General features: G+C 34.2%; 1 protein-coding gene across 5 annotated transcripts in view; it reads left to right on the top strand.

Moving 5' to 3' along the window:
* The window catches only part of LOC120336786 (protein kinase C alpha type-like), a 36,430-nt gene that overhangs the window by 13,838 nt on the left and 4,179 nt on the right, over nucleotides 1–18,413 (top strand). For 3 of the 5 annotated variants that reach the window (XM_078109897.1, XM_078109895.1, XM_078109896.1), the window contains 14 exons: nucleotides 2,314–2,425; nucleotides 2,813–2,941; nucleotides 3,982–4,153; nucleotides 4,505–4,611; nucleotides 5,217–5,344; nucleotides 5,868–6,017; nucleotides 6,450–6,623; nucleotides 6,876–6,967; nucleotides 8,243–8,305; nucleotides 8,743–8,881; nucleotides 10,024–10,104; nucleotides 10,846–10,953; nucleotides 11,467–11,607; nucleotides 12,695–15,737. In XM_078109897.1, the coding sequence (XP_077966023.1) occupies nucleotides 2,314–2,425; nucleotides 2,813–2,941; nucleotides 3,982–4,153; nucleotides 4,505–4,611; nucleotides 5,217–5,344; nucleotides 5,868–6,017; nucleotides 6,450–6,623; nucleotides 6,876–6,967; nucleotides 8,243–8,305; nucleotides 8,743–8,881; nucleotides 10,024–10,104; nucleotides 10,846–10,953; nucleotides 11,467–11,607; nucleotides 12,695–12,862 (1,764 nt within the window). In that variant the 3' untranslated portion in view covers nucleotides 12,863–15,737. Of the gene's footprint in view, nucleotides 1–2,313; nucleotides 2,426–2,812; nucleotides 2,942–3,981; nucleotides 4,154–4,504; nucleotides 4,612–5,216; nucleotides 5,345–5,867; nucleotides 6,018–6,449; nucleotides 6,624–6,875; nucleotides 6,968–8,242; nucleotides 8,306–8,742; nucleotides 8,882–10,023; nucleotides 10,105–10,845; nucleotides 10,954–11,466; nucleotides 11,608–12,694; nucleotides 15,738–18,413 lie in introns of those variants that run through there. The other 2 variants (XM_078109899.1, XM_078109898.1) reach the window with 1 other exon arrangement.

Genomic DNA, 18,413 nt, shown 5'->3' with positions numbered 1-18,413 from the left:
AGGTCATCACACAAAATTATGAATCACATTGAGCACAAAAAGTTTTAAATAAATGAAAGTAATTTCCTTCTAGCGAAAAATACAATCTTCAACCCCTGAAAATTTCAAAGCAATTAGTCCAGTAGTTAATGAGAACAGCGATTTTTTTTTCATAACAAAAAGAAGAAAAAAACCACTAATAAGAACAACAACAACATAATGAGAAAACTATCAGTACACTCTGTATCCAAATATATATACTGGTAGATATTATTACAACAGGTGACCTAGTTTGTGTATTATATCCGCAAGTACCAATATTATTAGAAAGTTTTTTGAAATATATGACGTCGTCATTTATTTTGTCGATTCTCTATTCAAAACTAATTATTATATATAACTGTGTATCATCGCACTCACTATGTTCTATGTGGTTGTCTCATTTCCTCATCCTAAAATTATTAACATTGATTTTTTGGTTTCCGAATTGGTTCATGTTGAATAGAGAAAGAGCCAAATAGGGTATTTATATCTCCTATCTTTGCTTCATGCTTATATACATGACATACAACATGTTGGGATGAACATTTTATTTTTATTTTCTTTGTTTTACAAGTTTAGAAGTTACGGAGTGTTCATAAAGTCCTATTATAATTTTAATTTTGTCATGAAGTCAGTTTTTATAATATCTTAACCAGGTTTGTTTTATTTTGATGTGTTTGTTCAAATTTTTTTTTACTCCATTTAAAACACTTGAGGAGACTAACAAACTTATATGGTATCGATAAATTTCCTTTGAAATTCAAAAAAATATGAGTTTTTTCAACACTCTGTATAGTGAACTGTAATATTTTATTGTTATTTTATAGTTATTACACATTTACACACCACGCCGCCACCACTTATCTACAGATTTTATGTAAATGTCAAACATCTACTTTTAGTAATTTTTTAGTCTTGTATTGTTGCCATTGGTTCGATGGTAAACAAAATTTGTGAAGTGCTTCAACCAAAAAAGACAAAACCTGAAAATAGCTGTTTTAAACTAGGATAACCTATTTTTGATTTTCAAACTTCTGCAACTTTTTCTTGAAATTCTTATAGGTAATATCCCTTCAAACTTTAATTAGAAAACCAGCTTGAAAAGCATCTATTTCTTGTAATTTCTTCATATAATTTTTTTTGAAATTCAACATTTGTCGTTTTGTCATGAAAGAAACCCTTGGTTTTTACCACCAAGGTATGATATTGTAAACAATTATATAGTATATGGTCGCTAATTAAGCCATATAGTGATTATTAGCAGCTACTTACTGTTTATCGCATATAAGGTAAGATTACATTTTTGTGACGGAAGTAGTACCATCCAAAACACATTTATGAAAGGCAATCCATACTATATACACAATATAAGGCACATTGTGTCATTTCCTCACACACTCTCATGTAGCACAATTGACATTTAAAGCATCTTAGTGGAGAATGAGGCATTGTTTTTTTCCAAATATCTTGTGGCATGCGGTACTAACATCTTGTAATTACGACCTTTACTAAAGACCTTTCTTGACAGGTTTTACTCATTTGACCTTTATGATGGAAGTAAACCATAGAATTCTTTTTCACGATTCAAATTAGAAAATTGTAAATTAAATACCGTACATCTATGATTTCAAAGCATTTTTACTCATACTTGATACAATCTGAAATCAAACAATGTTGAATATGAAATTCATCATCAAAATTTATTTATTCTAATCATATTCTTCTTCAATGGTGTGATTTTGCAATCTTTCTTAAAAAAAAATCTTTCAACTTTCTCGGCCATATTGCAATCAGTTATTAGAAGCTCTATTAAGAATCGGAAGATCATGATTCAAAGAAAAATTTTCTTCATAATATCTAACTCTATATGTGTGGTACTGTGGTTTCATTAATTGGACATGGAATGGACTGATAGGAAGATATTGCTTCTCCCCACAATTGATGGATCAATCGATTTCAAATATTTTAGACCTCATTAAACATAGGATAAATCGGTAGAAGACTATTACTTCTATTTTTGTTTTGAAATTTCCTCTTAAGTACCATGGGACTCATATTGCTTGTCTGTCGATCTTTACTGCAAACTTGTTGCTTCTTACCCTTGTATCTGAACATCTTGTTTAGTCTGAAAGTCTTTGTCAGCCATTTGAAATTAAACTGGCCTAAAAATAGTAGCCCTTCACACATCAATGCCCATATGTACAGTACCTTTTTATTTAAAGGTGTGAAAATGTCATATAAAAAATAATAATTTTTGAGTATTTCATACTAAATAGTTACCCTTTTTTTCAGTGTCCCAGTTCTCAACACAAATTCAAGATTGCCAGCTACACAAGTCCAACGTTCTGTGATCATTGTGGATCATTACTTTATGGATTAGTTCGTCAGGGAATGAAATGTGTTTGTAAGTTTGTAATTCTACTTAATTAACAAGTTTTTTTTAACTTTTCTATTTCTTGATTGACCAAGTTGCTAACTTACTATTCTTCAATTGTGGCTATTTAATATATAGTCTTTCAATGATTTAACTTTTGTGGGCTGTTTGTTCGTGCGGACTAGTATCACAGTTTTGGAACCCGGGTGTATACGATTCGATGGTAGCCTTCATAAATAATAGATACCAATAATGACATATGAAAAATCCAGCATGCTTTATTTTGTCAGGTTTTAGGCCCAGTTGAAATTTAATATTTTTTGTTGACATTTATATCTGAGATATTTTTTTCTTATGTCACTTTGATTATTTCCATCTGAATAATTTTCGTCACTTTTTTCTTAATCTCTATTTTAGCATGTAACATGAATGTCCACAAGAGATGCATTAACTTTGTGCCTGCATTATGTGGACGTGATCACACTGAAAAAAGAGGGAGAATTCAACTAAAAGCTGAGATTGGTGACGGAAAACTAGCTGTTACAGGTATAATAATAATAATGAAAATCGTTAAAAAATATTTATTTTACAGTATTTTTAAAAAAAATATATTTCAATAAGATAAGCTATTTAAAGCTATTGACTTACAATAGTTGATGTTTATTACTGACAAAAAGAACCTTAAATCCTCCTAAATGATGTTGTACACATTTCTCTATTTCTACCAACCTATAGGTTCACCGAGGTTTACTTGTAATCCATTACCTATTTCTTTTTTATCTCACTTTTATTTTGTGCTTAAAATCTCATCTATTATGAATGAGGTGTATCTTTTCTTGCAGTCCTATTTATTGACTCGCTGCATCGTTCATGTAAGGGGATATTCTCTCCTATCTTGCAAAAAGTTTTGCTCGACTTTGAAATATGCAGAACTTATTGGAAGGTGAAAATATGAACTCAAGTTCATTGGTTAAAAAATATGCGCACTGTTTGGACAGAAGAGCATTTTTTATGGCTTTCCACTCTCAACAAGGCTCTGTGCAAGCAGCTACTGATATCTAAGGAGCTGTTAATTATTTGCTTAAAAATAGCTTCCCGTTACGTCGTAATGGGCGCTCCACAAGTATGTGTACCAATATATAGGTAACTAATTTTGTTCACCTTTTTTACATCAAGTTGTTTAAAGGGACTGAAACCTATGGTCAGGGGGTATATTCACTTAGTTAACACAGACAGTCCCCGAACTCGTAATAGATCCAAAATGAGGGAAATAAGAAAAAAAATTATGGCCTAACCCTAACATGGTACACATACTACGGGAGTACCTCGTAATGTGAGGTGGTCAGCATGGTATTTGAAACCGAGATTTTCAAACTGCAATACCAACATTGTTAATTACGTTCAATTCCTTTACCACTAACCACTCGTTTGAGTGGTGGCGTACACTCAGTAGATAGGGTATATTGTCCTTGATTCTACAATTTTCTTGACAACACTAGCAGGAATTATTACATTTTGAGTTGATATGACTATTAGCACAAGTCTTTCCAATTATTTTCAATGTTATAGTATGTTTTTTTATTTAGTTCAAGCTGCAAAAAATCTTGCTCCAATGGATCCTAATGGACTGTCTGATCCATACGTGAAAATCAAGTTGATCCCACCACAGAAGAAAGATATGAAAAACAACAGTTGGAAAAGGAAAACAACTATTGTAGAAAAAAATCTCAATCCTGAGTGGAATGAAACATTAGTTTTGTGAGTATATACTCAAATGTCAAGAGATGGAATCCTGGGGTGTAGAAATATAAGTTTGGCATGTTCTCACAGAGATGTGGCCAGGAGGGGGGGGGGGGGGGGGGGTTGTCTGAACTTTCTAATTGCTATGTATGATACAGAAAAAGGCTCAAAAAGAATTAAGTGAATTAAGCATTCTTAATAGTCATTGAAAAAAGGCTTCATAGTCAGGGTTTTTATCATCAAAATTTGATTGTATTGTTTTAAATCCTCCTGTCTGTCAATATATCCGGAAAGCAAACTCGCTGCTCTCAGGCTGTATCGCTACTGATTTGTGTCCTTATATTTGAGCATTGATTTCTTGTTTTTCAGTACATTACGAGACACAGATAAGGATCGGAGACTTTTAGTTGAAGTTTGGGACTGGGATTTGGCATCGAGTAATGATTTTATGGGGTCGTTGTCATTCGGGATATCAGGTATGGATATTTTCGTCTTTTAAGGGAGTCAATATCACATTGTGAACACTGGCCTCTAATCCAGTTACCAGTCCATGGTCAGGTATGCGTATGATTAACTGGGTATTTGTTTCCTTGCGATGCCTTGCGACCAATCTTCTCATAGGTTATTATCCTCCACAAGATTTTATTGGTTGAATCAATGCAGAGTAATCAAGAGGTGTGATCGCAAGGTGTTTTATTGCTTTGCACAACTTACTCTTCAGTCTAGACTAGAACTTATTTTGGGATACTATGCGGTTCAAGTATAATTCCTATTTATTCAAAATTTTTCAGAATTTCAGACCTTAAAATTGATAAAAGAAGTCAAAACATTCTACAGTTTACTGATTGCTCTTAACAGTCCATTAAAGATGAATTGTGTATGGCAAAGTTTTTGTTATCATAATTTAATTTGCCTAGATTAGATTCAGAAATTTTCTTGACCGAAAGTTGTAGTTGATTGTAAATTTTCCTCTGGTTTGCCACCTGAAGTGGGGTTACTGGCACCCCATTAAATGTCATTGTTTTTCATACCCCTTCTTTTGGCCCACCCCGCCCATTAGTAAATGTTGAAATTCATTTAGAACTGATGAAGAATCCGATAGATGGATGGTTTAAACTTCTTACTCAACAAGAAGGTGAATTTTACAATGTACCAATAATTGATGATGAAAAAGAAGAAGAAGTTAAAAAGATTACAAAAATGTTTGAAGTAAGATTCTATTCTGTTTTTATTCTAAGTGATTCAAGAGTCTTGCTGCACACTAACACAAATATATTTCTGTAACGTTTCGTCTGACTGAGGTCGGACTTCTTCAGACAAGGGTATTTGAACTGTGACAAGAAAAGCCATCCATAAAAATAATAGTTATCACAATGTTGAGTTTGCTTACAATAGTGAAAAATACAATTATGGATACTCAAAGAACAATATGGAAGTCAAATAAAATCTGCCAATCAATGAGTATCCTGCAGTTGAGTGAGGAATAATTAAATCCTACAGTTTAGTGGGAAACAATTGAAAAGTTAATTAAATAATTACACGCTTATTCGACAACAGCGATTGTGTAGGTCATGCTGGGTTCAAAGTTATAATGTTGTTGTTGAAGCGTAATTTAACTCTGAAAATAAGTAAAGAGCAAATCTCAAACTAACAATCAGACATAATGTTAAACTCGATAAATAAATGAATCTAGCTTGAAGTTGTCAATCAATGAATATCTTTGTTTTTGTAGGAAGTTCGCATTCAAGAAGCAAAGGAAAGGGAAAATGAGAGGAGAAAGCAAGAGAAGCAACAAACCTCTTCTGGTGGAGCAATTGTCAAGCAAATGAAACCAACAGATTTCAATTTCTTGCATGTACTTGGACGCGGAAGTTTTGGAAAGGTATGAATGAATATCGGTGACATTGTATTGTATAGTATAGTCATTTCAGAACAATTTCACTTGAAAATATTTATCATTATCACCATTCGAATGGTAATAATTTGATGGTCAGTCCAATTAACTTCTTACACTGTAAAAATTTGGAAATCCAATAAAACGATGTTCTCTTGCACTGTATTCAAAATATTGTAGAAATTGCTGTTTTTTTCTGTCGGAATGACTCTTATAAATTTCTCCATCCCCCCAATATTTGTTAACTAGTTTAGGCCGAGGAGGAATCTGATTTAGGAGCTCCATTTGCTTCCTTTTATTCAGGCTGGTGCCAGGTGGGGGTGGTAGACCTCAGACTATAAGTATGCTACAAATGGCGCTATCATCTTGAAAATTAGCTTCTGATATAATGTTGATGGAACTTTCCCATTCTCTGTCCAGGTTCTTCTTGCGGAAAAGAAAGATACGGAAGAAATCTACGCTATAAAAGTACTGAAGAAAGATGTTATCGTACAAGATGACGATGTTGAATGTACTATGATAGAAAAGAGAGTGCTCGCACTGAGTCAAAAACCTCCATTCCTCACTCAACTTCATTCCTGCTTTCAAACTGTGGTATGTTGAGTTTTTATTGTACCCCATGGTCAATATGGGGCTGGCGAAGCTGGTTTGAAATATCTGGCTTCAAACTTGAGCTTCGGCGCTCTAGCTCTGGCTTCATAGCCGATCGTGTGTGGAAATCTGTCTTAGCTAGTTTTACGATTGTTATCGTCTTTTAGACTCCTGAAGGAAGTCGTTGCTAGGGGAAACATCCATTGCTTTCCTGTTCATTTGCAAGTTCTAAATCATCATTTTTAATTCTTCTAGGATCGTCTGTATTTTGTTATGGAATATATCAACGGTGGTGATCTGATGTTTCACATACAACAAGTAGGAAAATTCAAAGAACCTCAAGCTGTGTAAGAACTTTATTATATATGATGATCATGTATAACTTATGCATTGAATAGTAAAGATTCAGACCCTCCTACCATGCATAACGGTATCTGCCTCATTCAGATCAGAGGGTGGTTGAAATTTGGTACTGTTGTATGAATATATATTCAACAGAGCTATGACTGAGTTAATTACAGGGAGTCCTCGACCTACGACGCAGTTCCGTTCCTGAGACTCGGGGTAACCCGAATTTCAGTGTAAGTCGGAACATTATACTGTACAGTGGTACAGTGCATGAATTACTCTATACTCATCGTACTGTATTGTAAAGTATGGTACTGTACACTAATAAAATGTACAAATAATGCGAATAAGAACTTTATTAGAAAAACAGAAAACAATTCCACATCATGTGAATAAAAGCAAACACTGTACAGTATCTTATCATCTTTTTTTTGCTTTGAGTCTATAGCAAAGGGCAAAAGTAAAAAAAAAACAATCAAACAAGTTACGAAAAAAACGGTTTAAACAACCAAAATGACGTACAGTATCACTGAAACTGTGTACAGTACTGTACTGTACCATGTGACTGAAGCTTGATGATTATTCGTTCATAATCGTAATAGTTTGCAATTGGTCACGTCATTCACGATGTAAATAACAAAAACCAATGAGCCCAGAGCACTAATTTTCTTGATCACAATGATCCAGTTTATAGGCTTTGATATTACAGTACAGTATATCTTTTATATCTGTATATGTTTGTAAAGTGCGTTCGTAACCTCGAAACAGCGTTATGGAGTGCGCGTTTGTAACCTTGAAACATCGCGATTGTCGTAACCCAAGGACCCCCCTGTACTTTTTTGAGGACAAATAAATTTCTCCGAGTCTGGATTGTCTATATAAAGCATTTTAATTTGTTTTTGATGAATAAAAAATTCATTTATTTATTGAAGTTGAATTTGATTATCCAAGTTGAAGGAAAATTGATTAGCCTCTGATATGAAGCATTCTGTCCTCACATATTAAAGATTTCTGGTTCAATCCCATGCCCATGCCCTCCACCTCACCTATGGTGTAATTTTGTTTGGTAGGCGATGCAGAACCAAAAATATTCCATTTCTAAGAAACTAGCTTCTTACTTAACAGTTGCTTCTTATACACCATCTTGTAATTGTGAATGTGCGAGAGCGCTTCGTAAAAAGATTACAATAGTCTAAACTTTTTTATTTCTATTTGTTTGATGTTTCTTTTCTCTGTTTTAATATTTCATCTATATATTTTTTCATTCATTTCAGGTTCTATGCTGCTGAAATTGCTCTTGGCCTTTTCTTTTTGCACGATAGAGGAATTGTTTATAGGTAAAAAAAATCCTTCATTTTGCCCAATTTGATAAAAATATAGATATTTCTTGTTTTTATTAATACATGGTTTAGCAGAAAAAAGTCTTGCAACTACATATTAATTACAAGTTAAATGTAGTCACTAATCACTTCAATTGTTTCATATAAAATAGTGTTTCAATGTTTAATTAAAGCCTTATAATATGAATGATCGATTTTACCCAATCATATCTGACACTTACCGGTAACTCAAGGCAAGACAGTCATATGAAGTACGCTGACCTCTCCCACATGCTGTAGCAGGGATATGGTGTTGGTTCATGATTCCACTGCATATTCAATAACAAACAACATCTCAAAGCATGATGCATGGTTACGAATAGAATAGTTAAAATTTATGACAATTTTCGAGGTCTTGCTTGTATGTTGTGATATTACAAATATTCGATGCACAGAGATTTGAAGCTTGACAATGTGATGCTTGATGCTGCTGGTCACATAAAGATCGCTGATTTTGGCATGTGTAAAGAAAACATTAAAGATGGAAACACCACATGCACGTTCTGCGGAACTCCTGATTATATAGCACCAGAGGTACTATTCGTTGTTTGCAGTTAGTTATTTGTGCATGCATTGGTGCAGTTGAATTTCATACTGGTATTATCACTCTCACGATTAATTCACCAACCACCCTCTCAGATAGATTTTAATAGAAATTTCAAAATTTTTATACGATTTCAAATTTATTCCTGGGGCGAGGAAGGCTGACAAGACAGCCTAATTTTGTGGCGAATCACTTAAACTGGTTGACTAGTTTCATAAACGTCATGAACTGGTAACCGGACCAGAGGATGTAGTTACCCTGGAATAAATATAAAAATACTATCCTATGCAAATAAATTTAGTCCAGTAGATTATCAACTAGTTTTGCAACTTGTTTACCACATAGCTTTCAGCACATAGCATTATGTACTATTTCACTCTAGTGCCATAGTTGCAAACATTATGATTTGTGGCTTTGTATCATGGCCCTCCTGTGGCCCAGGTTTGGGAAGCTCTTCCCTGGTGTGTGCTGTACTAGCATACCCCACATACATTTTACATACATTGTACTTTTTGCACGTTGACCATTTCGCTTCCACTCATATTCCGCATTTGTCTCGTGCATTTACACCAATCGCTATCATTTTGCTGCTTAGCATTTTCGGTTGCTGAAATCAAATGATTCTGAACGATATACAACTAAAATGGGTGTCAAGGATGCAGTGTACATTGGTGCAAACGGATACCCATCGATGCAAAGTACAATATAGCAGAAATTTATATTTCTCTAGAACAGGGTTTCCCAAACTTTTCGAGTCCTTTCTATGCCGTATCAAATTCTGTGCCCAACCAACGTATAAGGATAATGTTTGATTTACAACACAAATGACATTATTGTGATAGATGTGGTCGCTTTTCACGGCACAATTTTAGACAAGCGCAATTGTAGGTCTAACACGACGGCCTGTTTCGACCTATATTTTGTCATTATACTGCCTATTCTGACGACGATGGATATTCTTCTCGTATCAACCAAAAATATACAATGATATTTTGATTGAAATCATTCATTAAAGATCGACCAGACTCTATTCACATCATTGCGGACCCCCTGTGCAGTCATCACAGACCCGCGGACCCCAATTCGGGAAACCCCGCTCTAGAGTAATCTTGTTATCACACACCATTTTTAGATCATAGTTTATCAACCATATGGAAAATCTGTGGATTGGTGGGCATATGGAGTTTTGCTGTATGAAATGCTTGCTGGACAGGTAAACATTACTTTGTATGATTTGCAATAATGCGCTGGCCTAGTAGTTTAAAACTTGGAACTAACAAAGTTGGTATCACAGGATCTCGTGTTCAAATCTCATGCCCATCACGATACCCAGGGAGTAATAAATTAATAGTCAATGCTGAACCAGAAATATTTTGGTCATTTTCAAAAATAGTGTGTATCAGCAGATGCTTTTACTTTGCATAAAAAGACAAATTTTGAAACCAAAAAATGCCCTCCATCTACATTTGTCAATATCGTTTTAGTTACCCTTCATGTTTTTAGCTTTTCTCCAAATACACGCTAAAGCCTGTAATTGAGTTGGTTTAAACTAATTCATTAGGTCAAAATGGTATGATTGAAGATCAAATTATCATTTCTATTTGGAATGAGTTATCAATAGCAATCACTGAATTTCCGAATAATTTACTCGAATTGGTAAATATTGTGTTTATTGCTCCTTATCCTTAATAATAGTATAGTAATAACTCAACCTTAATAAACCTTGATAATAATTTTGTATTGACTAGGGACTATGATTCTGGACTGGATTTACTTTCTGTTTAGAGTGGTAAAACCAGGACTGTGAAGTTGTACTTTTTCTAACTCCCTGGAGACAGAAACTTGAATTTTAACTTGATAAATCAAATATTCTGAGCACTTGATCGTATTTGATTACAAATTTATTTGAAAGAACATGATTTCATTTTTAAATTTTCATTTTATTTTTGTAAAGCCTCCTTTTGATGGAGAAGACGAGGATGAATTGTTTCAATCTATCATGGAACACAGTGTTTCTTATCCTAGATCTATGTCCAAAGAAGCTGTAGGAATGTGTAAAGGGGTAAGATTTCTATTTTATTTCTTAGATCTGTACCATATTCATTGTATTGCATATAAAGAGTAATTCACACAGATTGAAAACGAATTGTTTTATACACATCTTCAGTCAGTTTCAATATTACTCAACTTGAGTGAAATGACTCGACCTGAGTTATTGAAGGCAACCATCGGTAGTTGTGAGTCTTAGCTTTGTTGGTAACATCACCTTGACTCAAATCATGTCATTGCTTCTGCCCTCTAGTTTCTTACCTATGCTGGTTAACCTAGTTCAAGTGTGCTCTGGTAATTCAGTGGTAACTCGAGTTTGATTTAATGGCTCTACTTTCTTCCCGCTTGGCTGGTTAGTCGAGTATGAATAGAGCAATTTTGTTCAGATGAGTCTTGTCACTTCAGAGGTGACTCGAGTCACATTGTCCCTGAAAATGGTGGGTCGAATTAATACTCAGTTTGTGTTTCTCCAACACTGTGTCCAGCTTGTGTAAAATAAATTGAACTAAACTATTGAATTCTACAGTTGCTCCAGAAGCATCCGAGCAAACGACTAGGATGCGGAGAAGGCGGACAAAGAGAAATCACTGATCATGCTTTCTTCCGCATGACGAAATGGGACAAGATTGCTGCTCTTGAGATTCAACCTCCATTCAAACCTAAAATCGTAAGTTCTAATTTTTATTCATTGTTCTGTTCCCTTGTCTCGAAGCCTAAAATAATATTATTGGTCTTGGTTTGAATGAGTGAATACATTTTGCATGGTGTGGAATCAAACTCTAAGTGCCTGGTTTGTGTGTAGTGTTTTCTTCCTACATTCTCATACATGTTTAAAATAGAACATGTAGTTATAATAAGAAATTGAGCAAAATATGTTGGTGCATATCATATTGGATATTGGGGAATTAGATGCTTTAGTGTCAGTGTTTTAATGTTATTGCTAATCGAGATATTTTCAAGGATTTTCCAGAAGAATGCATTATCTTTATCGCTAGATTGCCTTTTACCTTAAATATAGATTGATATAATATTGGATAAATATGGAGAGAAAAAGCATTTTTGAAATGATATGATAATTCTGTAGTAGGTAGTTTCAATACTAACTCGATTTTGATTAATCATGATAAGATGGATGTTTGTAGGTAAAACTTCATTCATCAGTAATTATACCTGAATAAATAAGTATTGTGATGATTGTGTCGATTGTTTGATTTTGGCTTTCAAAGAATTTTGACATTTGTGCAATGATGTGAGAGATTTTGATCCTTTCTTATCGATGGCCCTTTGTTCAGAACCTTGTTTGAGTCTTTATAAAAATATAAATATAGAAATGTCATATAAAAATCTTGAAATGTAAAAATTTACCAGGCCCATAATTAAGTATATGTGTTCAAATTTTCACTATCAACATGATATTGTATTAGAACGCTACGAGCAAATTGTGACTGAATCTCATTGATATATTTTCTATTTTGCTCATGCTCATCATCTTGTTCTCACTGTGCATCATCTGCTGCTTGCCAATGCTACGTTTATGTCCATTTTGTCCTCGGGAACACAACAAAACACTGCTCAACAAAAATGATCGCCACATTTCATCGGATCACTGGAAAAATATTAACGTTTATGTGACATTTTTGCATGTTTTGATATATTTTTGTCGTAATTTCATTACTGTTGTATTGTCCTATGATCATGTATGTTATATGTGTCTTCATCTACACGTTTTTATATTTTATGACGTACTTTTGTAGACTGGAAATATCGCTGAAAACTTTGACAAGTTTTTCACTCGCGCTAAGCCGACGTTGACTCCGATTGATCCGCTTTTCATAAAAAATATGGATCAAGGAGAATTTAGCGGATTCAGTTACTTAAACGACGTTTTTGTCCCGAAAACGCGCAACGATCTTGTATCGTAATTATCTCAATTACGTAACAATGTTTGAACTATAAAAATTGTCATTATGCATGTATGATGAGAAAGATACTGTTGTATGAGTTTTAAATCACTCACGCTGAGAGAAATGTAGTAATATTTTTTTAATTATTTTGATGATTTTAAAATTAATTAAATGGTTTCTCGTTGTGCAAAACTGTATTGAATACTCAAGAACAAAAATAGATACTGCGACTGTGCTCTACCTACTAAACTTATAAACTTCAATGTTTAAAATATCCGAGTATACCCTCAGAATATTTATACAATTTGTGGCACCAAATTATATGTAATCACGCCTAATCAATCTAAAATTGAATGATAATGACATGTACAAATGGAAGTAGAACCTAGAAATTACAAATTGAGTTGAATTGAGTGTTGATAATTACTCTACTGAATCAATAGAACATCGTATAGTCAAAAACGGTGGCTCATTATGAAATTGATAATTTGACCATTTGAGTTAAAATCTAGCACTTAAGTTAGGTTTTTTGGGAAGGGCGGGAATTTATACTATTGTATTTTACGGGCCATAAGACGAACCTTTTCGGTTGCGGGCCTTACAAGCCAGCATGCCTAATGTATGGATCAAGTAGTGTTTTATTGCTTACACTCAAAATCAGTATGTGTTGCGCACGATGCGCCATTAGATGCATTACAAAAAAATACGAAGTCTAAGCGTAACCATACAGTGTCTCATCTATATTTGATAAATTGAACAATCTCCCTTTCAATAATAACATCGTAGTCATTGCTGTTTGTGATGGCTCATAATTTTTGTACATTTCTAATGATTGCTGGCTCTGAAGTGAGATTAGATAAATTGCCCTGAAAGTATCCCCATGACTAGTGTAGCAGTATTCACGAGTAAAAATGTTGAAATTTGTCATATTTCAATAAATGTATCCATCAATGATGGTCAGTATTGGGTAAAAGCCATTAAACCCAGAGTCACAGATCATCAAAATCTTGAGTTGAGCCAATCAATGAGTTAAGTCTCACTGGCGGTTAGTTGATGACAAGTATCAGTCATTCTATCGAGTAACTCTGAGTTATTCATAAATGGTGACTTGGCTCAGCATCACGGATAATGAATTCATTGTCATGTCCCCAATACTTCCGAGTATTCCACGTTTCAATAATCATGTTATCGAGTTTTCCAATCAATTTCTAAATCATAGTTTCAATTATTGTGTCAGTGATTTCGTAATTTGTTTAAAACTGCAAGGATGCATTACACCTGTAAATGAAATTTTGAAAGAGCCATTTTATTCTCAAATTCATCTAATGCACGTTCAAAAACATCTATTTCTAATGTACTTTTAGATAAGGTTATGTATACATTCCATATTTTATAGTAATCAATAATATGTATATCATAGATTCAAAGAGCAATGTATAATTTTTTTCTGCTAATGTGTGAGAAGGAATCACTTCCAACAACCACACTTAAGATATTTCCTGCTCGTTTCGGAAATCTCATTGCATGTAATAAATTTATTACATCAGAGTTGTTTTTCAGCCATAGTTTCTAAGTCTATATTACCACTGCAATATGAGCTTATATTTTTATTGTTGGTATTTTTCTAACTCCCAAGCAAAGTCTACATGCAGTGTGATATGTTTTCATTTTAGTATACAATCATGTTTTTGAATAGTGTTAAAATAAAGAACCAATGCAGAAGTTAGGGTTCAGATATAGTTGTTTAGGCAAGTTTAAAATACTCTAGCTCAAAGAAATTCGCTGTCATTGTATTTCATTATATACTTGTAAATTAAATTAGTGAAATATTCTTACAGATAAAGATTTCTTTCAGGTAAAGGTGTATATTTGACTAAATTGTTCATGGTATCCAAAATAATATTATTTTTATATTGGCTGAAATGGAATTTTGCATCTATGAATTGAAATACTTCTAACTCATTCAATCCAAAATTTGACTTTCATATTTTTCGATCAGTTTTTTTTCCAAGCACAATATTATAATGAAATATTATAATTATTTTGAATCATGTCTATGAGACTGAATACCGTAAATTTTGATATCAATTTTAGAATATGTAGTGTTACAAATTTTCTGTGTAAATGCAATGTTTGTTTAGTAGACTGTGTTAGCATCGCTGATTACACATCTGGTTCGAATCCCGTACCCCAACCTCACCCAAGGTTCATAAATTGGATAGACGGTGCCAAACGGGAAAAATTTAGGTCGTTCGATATAATAAGTAGCTCCGTACATACCGTTAGATATCATTGAGTGCCTGAAAGGGACTTGTTTGGAGCAAACAGGCTCGTAAAAAATAAGGAATTGCCATCAAAATATCGTGTTATAGTATACTTTTACATATTTGATTTGTTGCAACCCTCCATCTTTCAAATAATATATAATATCAAGCCATCAGTAATGTTGTCTAGTATTTTAAAAGCCTTGTAGATCTAATATCCGCAGTCAATCATTCCTCAATTAAGAAAGATGCAATCTTGTTATGTAGTCTGTTATATATATAATAATATTCTAATGTATTGTAATTAACTTCCATCATTTATTTCTAGATCTTATTAATGTAAACCTTATAAAATAATTTGTGTTGATTTTATTCATAGAAGTTGCTTTCATTATTTTCCATATTGTTGTTTGTATGTATTACTTAATTGTACACTAAAATCCATTGGATAAGACTATAGTCAGAATGTTTTCTATATAGGATTCAATGTGCATGTGTTTTCTATATTCTAGTCTACCAAAGGAGTCACACAGACCTTTTACATCTAACAGTAATCTACTTTATTTGAATATCGACTTCGAAATTGAAATTTTAAAATATCCAATAGTTTAATACAAACGGAAATTGGGCTCGAAGTGTTTTCTTTTTGGCACTTGGGATGCTGTTACTTGGGACAGAATTGCTATAATTCAGCTGTGATATGTTTTCAATAATTCCAGTCCACTAGGAAATGCGAGTCTCGGCCAAGACTGTAAAGCCAGAAGTCTTAGTTTGGCATGTTGTCTCTGGGGTTGAAGCCAGAGTCTTATTTTCGAACTGGCCAAGTCAAAATTTTGAATTCCTGGAACCTCATAGTTATAATGATAATGATTAATCTTCTACAAAAACTCATCATTTAATGTATCAAGTGTTCTTAACACTCTATTAAAGAAGACAAGCCAGAGTCTTCGTTGTCAAAATAGTGTTCGAAGAAGTCGAAGTTCGAAGAAATTATTTCCAGTTAAAATGATTTACAACCTGGATTCAAATTTTTCTTAGTCCCGAGTCTGAACTAAAATTCTTCGACTGCACAGCCTTGGTCTCCCTGGTAGCTTGGAATCATGCGAGTCACATTTCATCTTGAATACAACGGAACGACGCTTATCACAATGCTATATGTGCCAGGAGCGTAACAATTTACGTTTATGACGTTTTATCCAGAGAAGAGGAAGGCCGCATATACGAATTAATCATTACGTAGCTTATCTTTATCCCGATATAAATGCCTATTATAAAGGGGACTATGTCGTAATCCAGGGCCCAACGACCCTCTCGGTTATTTCGTTGGTTTAGTTGGTGTTTATGAAATGACAATGTCGGAAACTCCTTCCTGAAGTCGTTTTGGAATGATTATGTCGTATTCCAGGGGGATTCCCTTCTCACCTTCGTATGTGCGACATAGTCTATGCCAGTGGTCGGCAACCTTTTTTAAGTGGCGGACCGGTAAAACCGGACCAAAATTTTGGCGGACCACCTTTATACAAACGAGCTTGTAATAAATTACACGCGTTAGAAACTTCATGTTGACAATAGATTCAAAAACAAAGGTGATGCCATTTAATGCGATATATATATTTGTTTGCTGGCCATTAACTGTTCACGATTTTGAGATGTTGTCGACAATGATGCACGTAACGTATTTCTCACATCCAGCCTACTCCGATATTTTTTTGTATTTGTCAATATTGAAAACCCGGTCTCGTATAAATACGACGTCGGAAAGCTAACAATGCCTGTAAAGCTTCTGTAGCTATGTGTGGGTATTGATTGTTGTTTGACATTATTGATGCTTGTTTAGCCGTATGGTTGACAACTATGAAAAGTTTCGATAAAGGACATAGATTACCGTCATTATTTATTTTGTAACTTGCAGGAAAGAACAATGAAATAAAAATTATATACAAGCTAAAAAGATTTATTCAAACAATCTTCATGTGTTTTTCATTTAGATGTTTATTAACATTGACCCAAACAATGTTTATAAAATTGTTATTTCTTTGTCTATTTGAGCCGGGCTAAAGCGGAATTAAAAAGAATAACCAAAAGCTTGCAAAATGCATAAATGGAGGCGATTTTTCAAGGGCGGAACAATATCAAACACAGTACTATAACTATCGGGCAAAACGACGTTGGAAAGAATAAAGGAAAATTAGCATCTTTTCCTAAATGCTAAAAAGGACAAGAACCAAAAAGCTTAATTAAAGGATTGTCCTTTGAAATAAAGGACGGTTAGCAACCCTATTTAGCTGTAACGAATTTTATTACAAGATGTGCTAACTTTATGGTTGTCAAAAAGTCTAGAATTAGCACCGACTGGGGATGACCGGTGAGATGCGAGCCAGCAGAAGTCACGTTGTTGGTAGGAATCATTTTGTTTAATGAAGGGGTCTACGACTCAAAATATTTTATGGGCCACTTTTTGAACTTTATTGACGACGCGGGCCACAGACCAACAAATTAGGGACAAAATTAATACACGAAAAAATAAAAGAAATCTGAATATATTTGTTGAATTACACTTGAATCTTACACCAAACGAGACGCGAAACATATTCATTTTCTGGTGCTGGATATTTATCGCCGTTTTGTAGCGGTGAGAGACTCGATGTTTGGCCTTGTTTTGCGTTGGCGTGTGTCGGGTAGGGCCGATTCGTAAACTTTCATTGTATAAAAACACTGCTCGCAAATATAAGTACTACCACACTTCGCAAGTGTGCGACGTGAGTCTACAATTAACGTTGGAGCCTTTTTTCGGACACTTACCAGTAAAACATTGACTACTGAATAAATGTTCTTCATCACTGTGGTTTACTACTTTAAAAAAGGTTATAATAATCAAGTTTTGCTTTAACTGCACATAAGCATAATTAAAGATTCACAATTGTGATCTGCGGGCCGCGTGATGGAGACCCCTGGTTTAAGAGATCCTTTTCATTCGGAGTGATGTGAGACTTTCCTATACAGACGGGAAGGATGCAATTGGCGCAACATTATTGCAACATACTGAAATGGCAATTGTGAAGTCAGACATGCAGCTCAGATGCTTTGTGTTTGTCTGTATGCTGTTGGTTGCTATATTTTTAAGCCGTGGTTCGATTGCAGTGGTGTTATTAGGGAATTGTCCGTTTTTGTGTCATCTTTCTGCGGACCGGCGTTGGGCCGCGGCCCGGTGGTTGCCGACCACTGGTCTATGCAATGAAAGGACGCTCCCAGGCTGCACGGCTTTCAAGTAGGCTTGCACGTAATTTACGGAATTACGTAATTAT

Source organism: Styela clava, chromosome 2, assembly GCF_964204865.1.
Source record: "Styela clava chromosome 2, kaStyClav1.hap1.2, whole genome shotgun sequence".
In the NCBI taxonomy this organism is placed as follows: Eukaryota; Metazoa; Chordata; class Ascidiacea; order Stolidobranchia; family Styelidae; genus Styela; species Styela clava.
The sequence above is the reverse complement of the archived record's forward strand: the minus strand, read 5'-3'. Positions and strand labels throughout refer to the sequence as shown.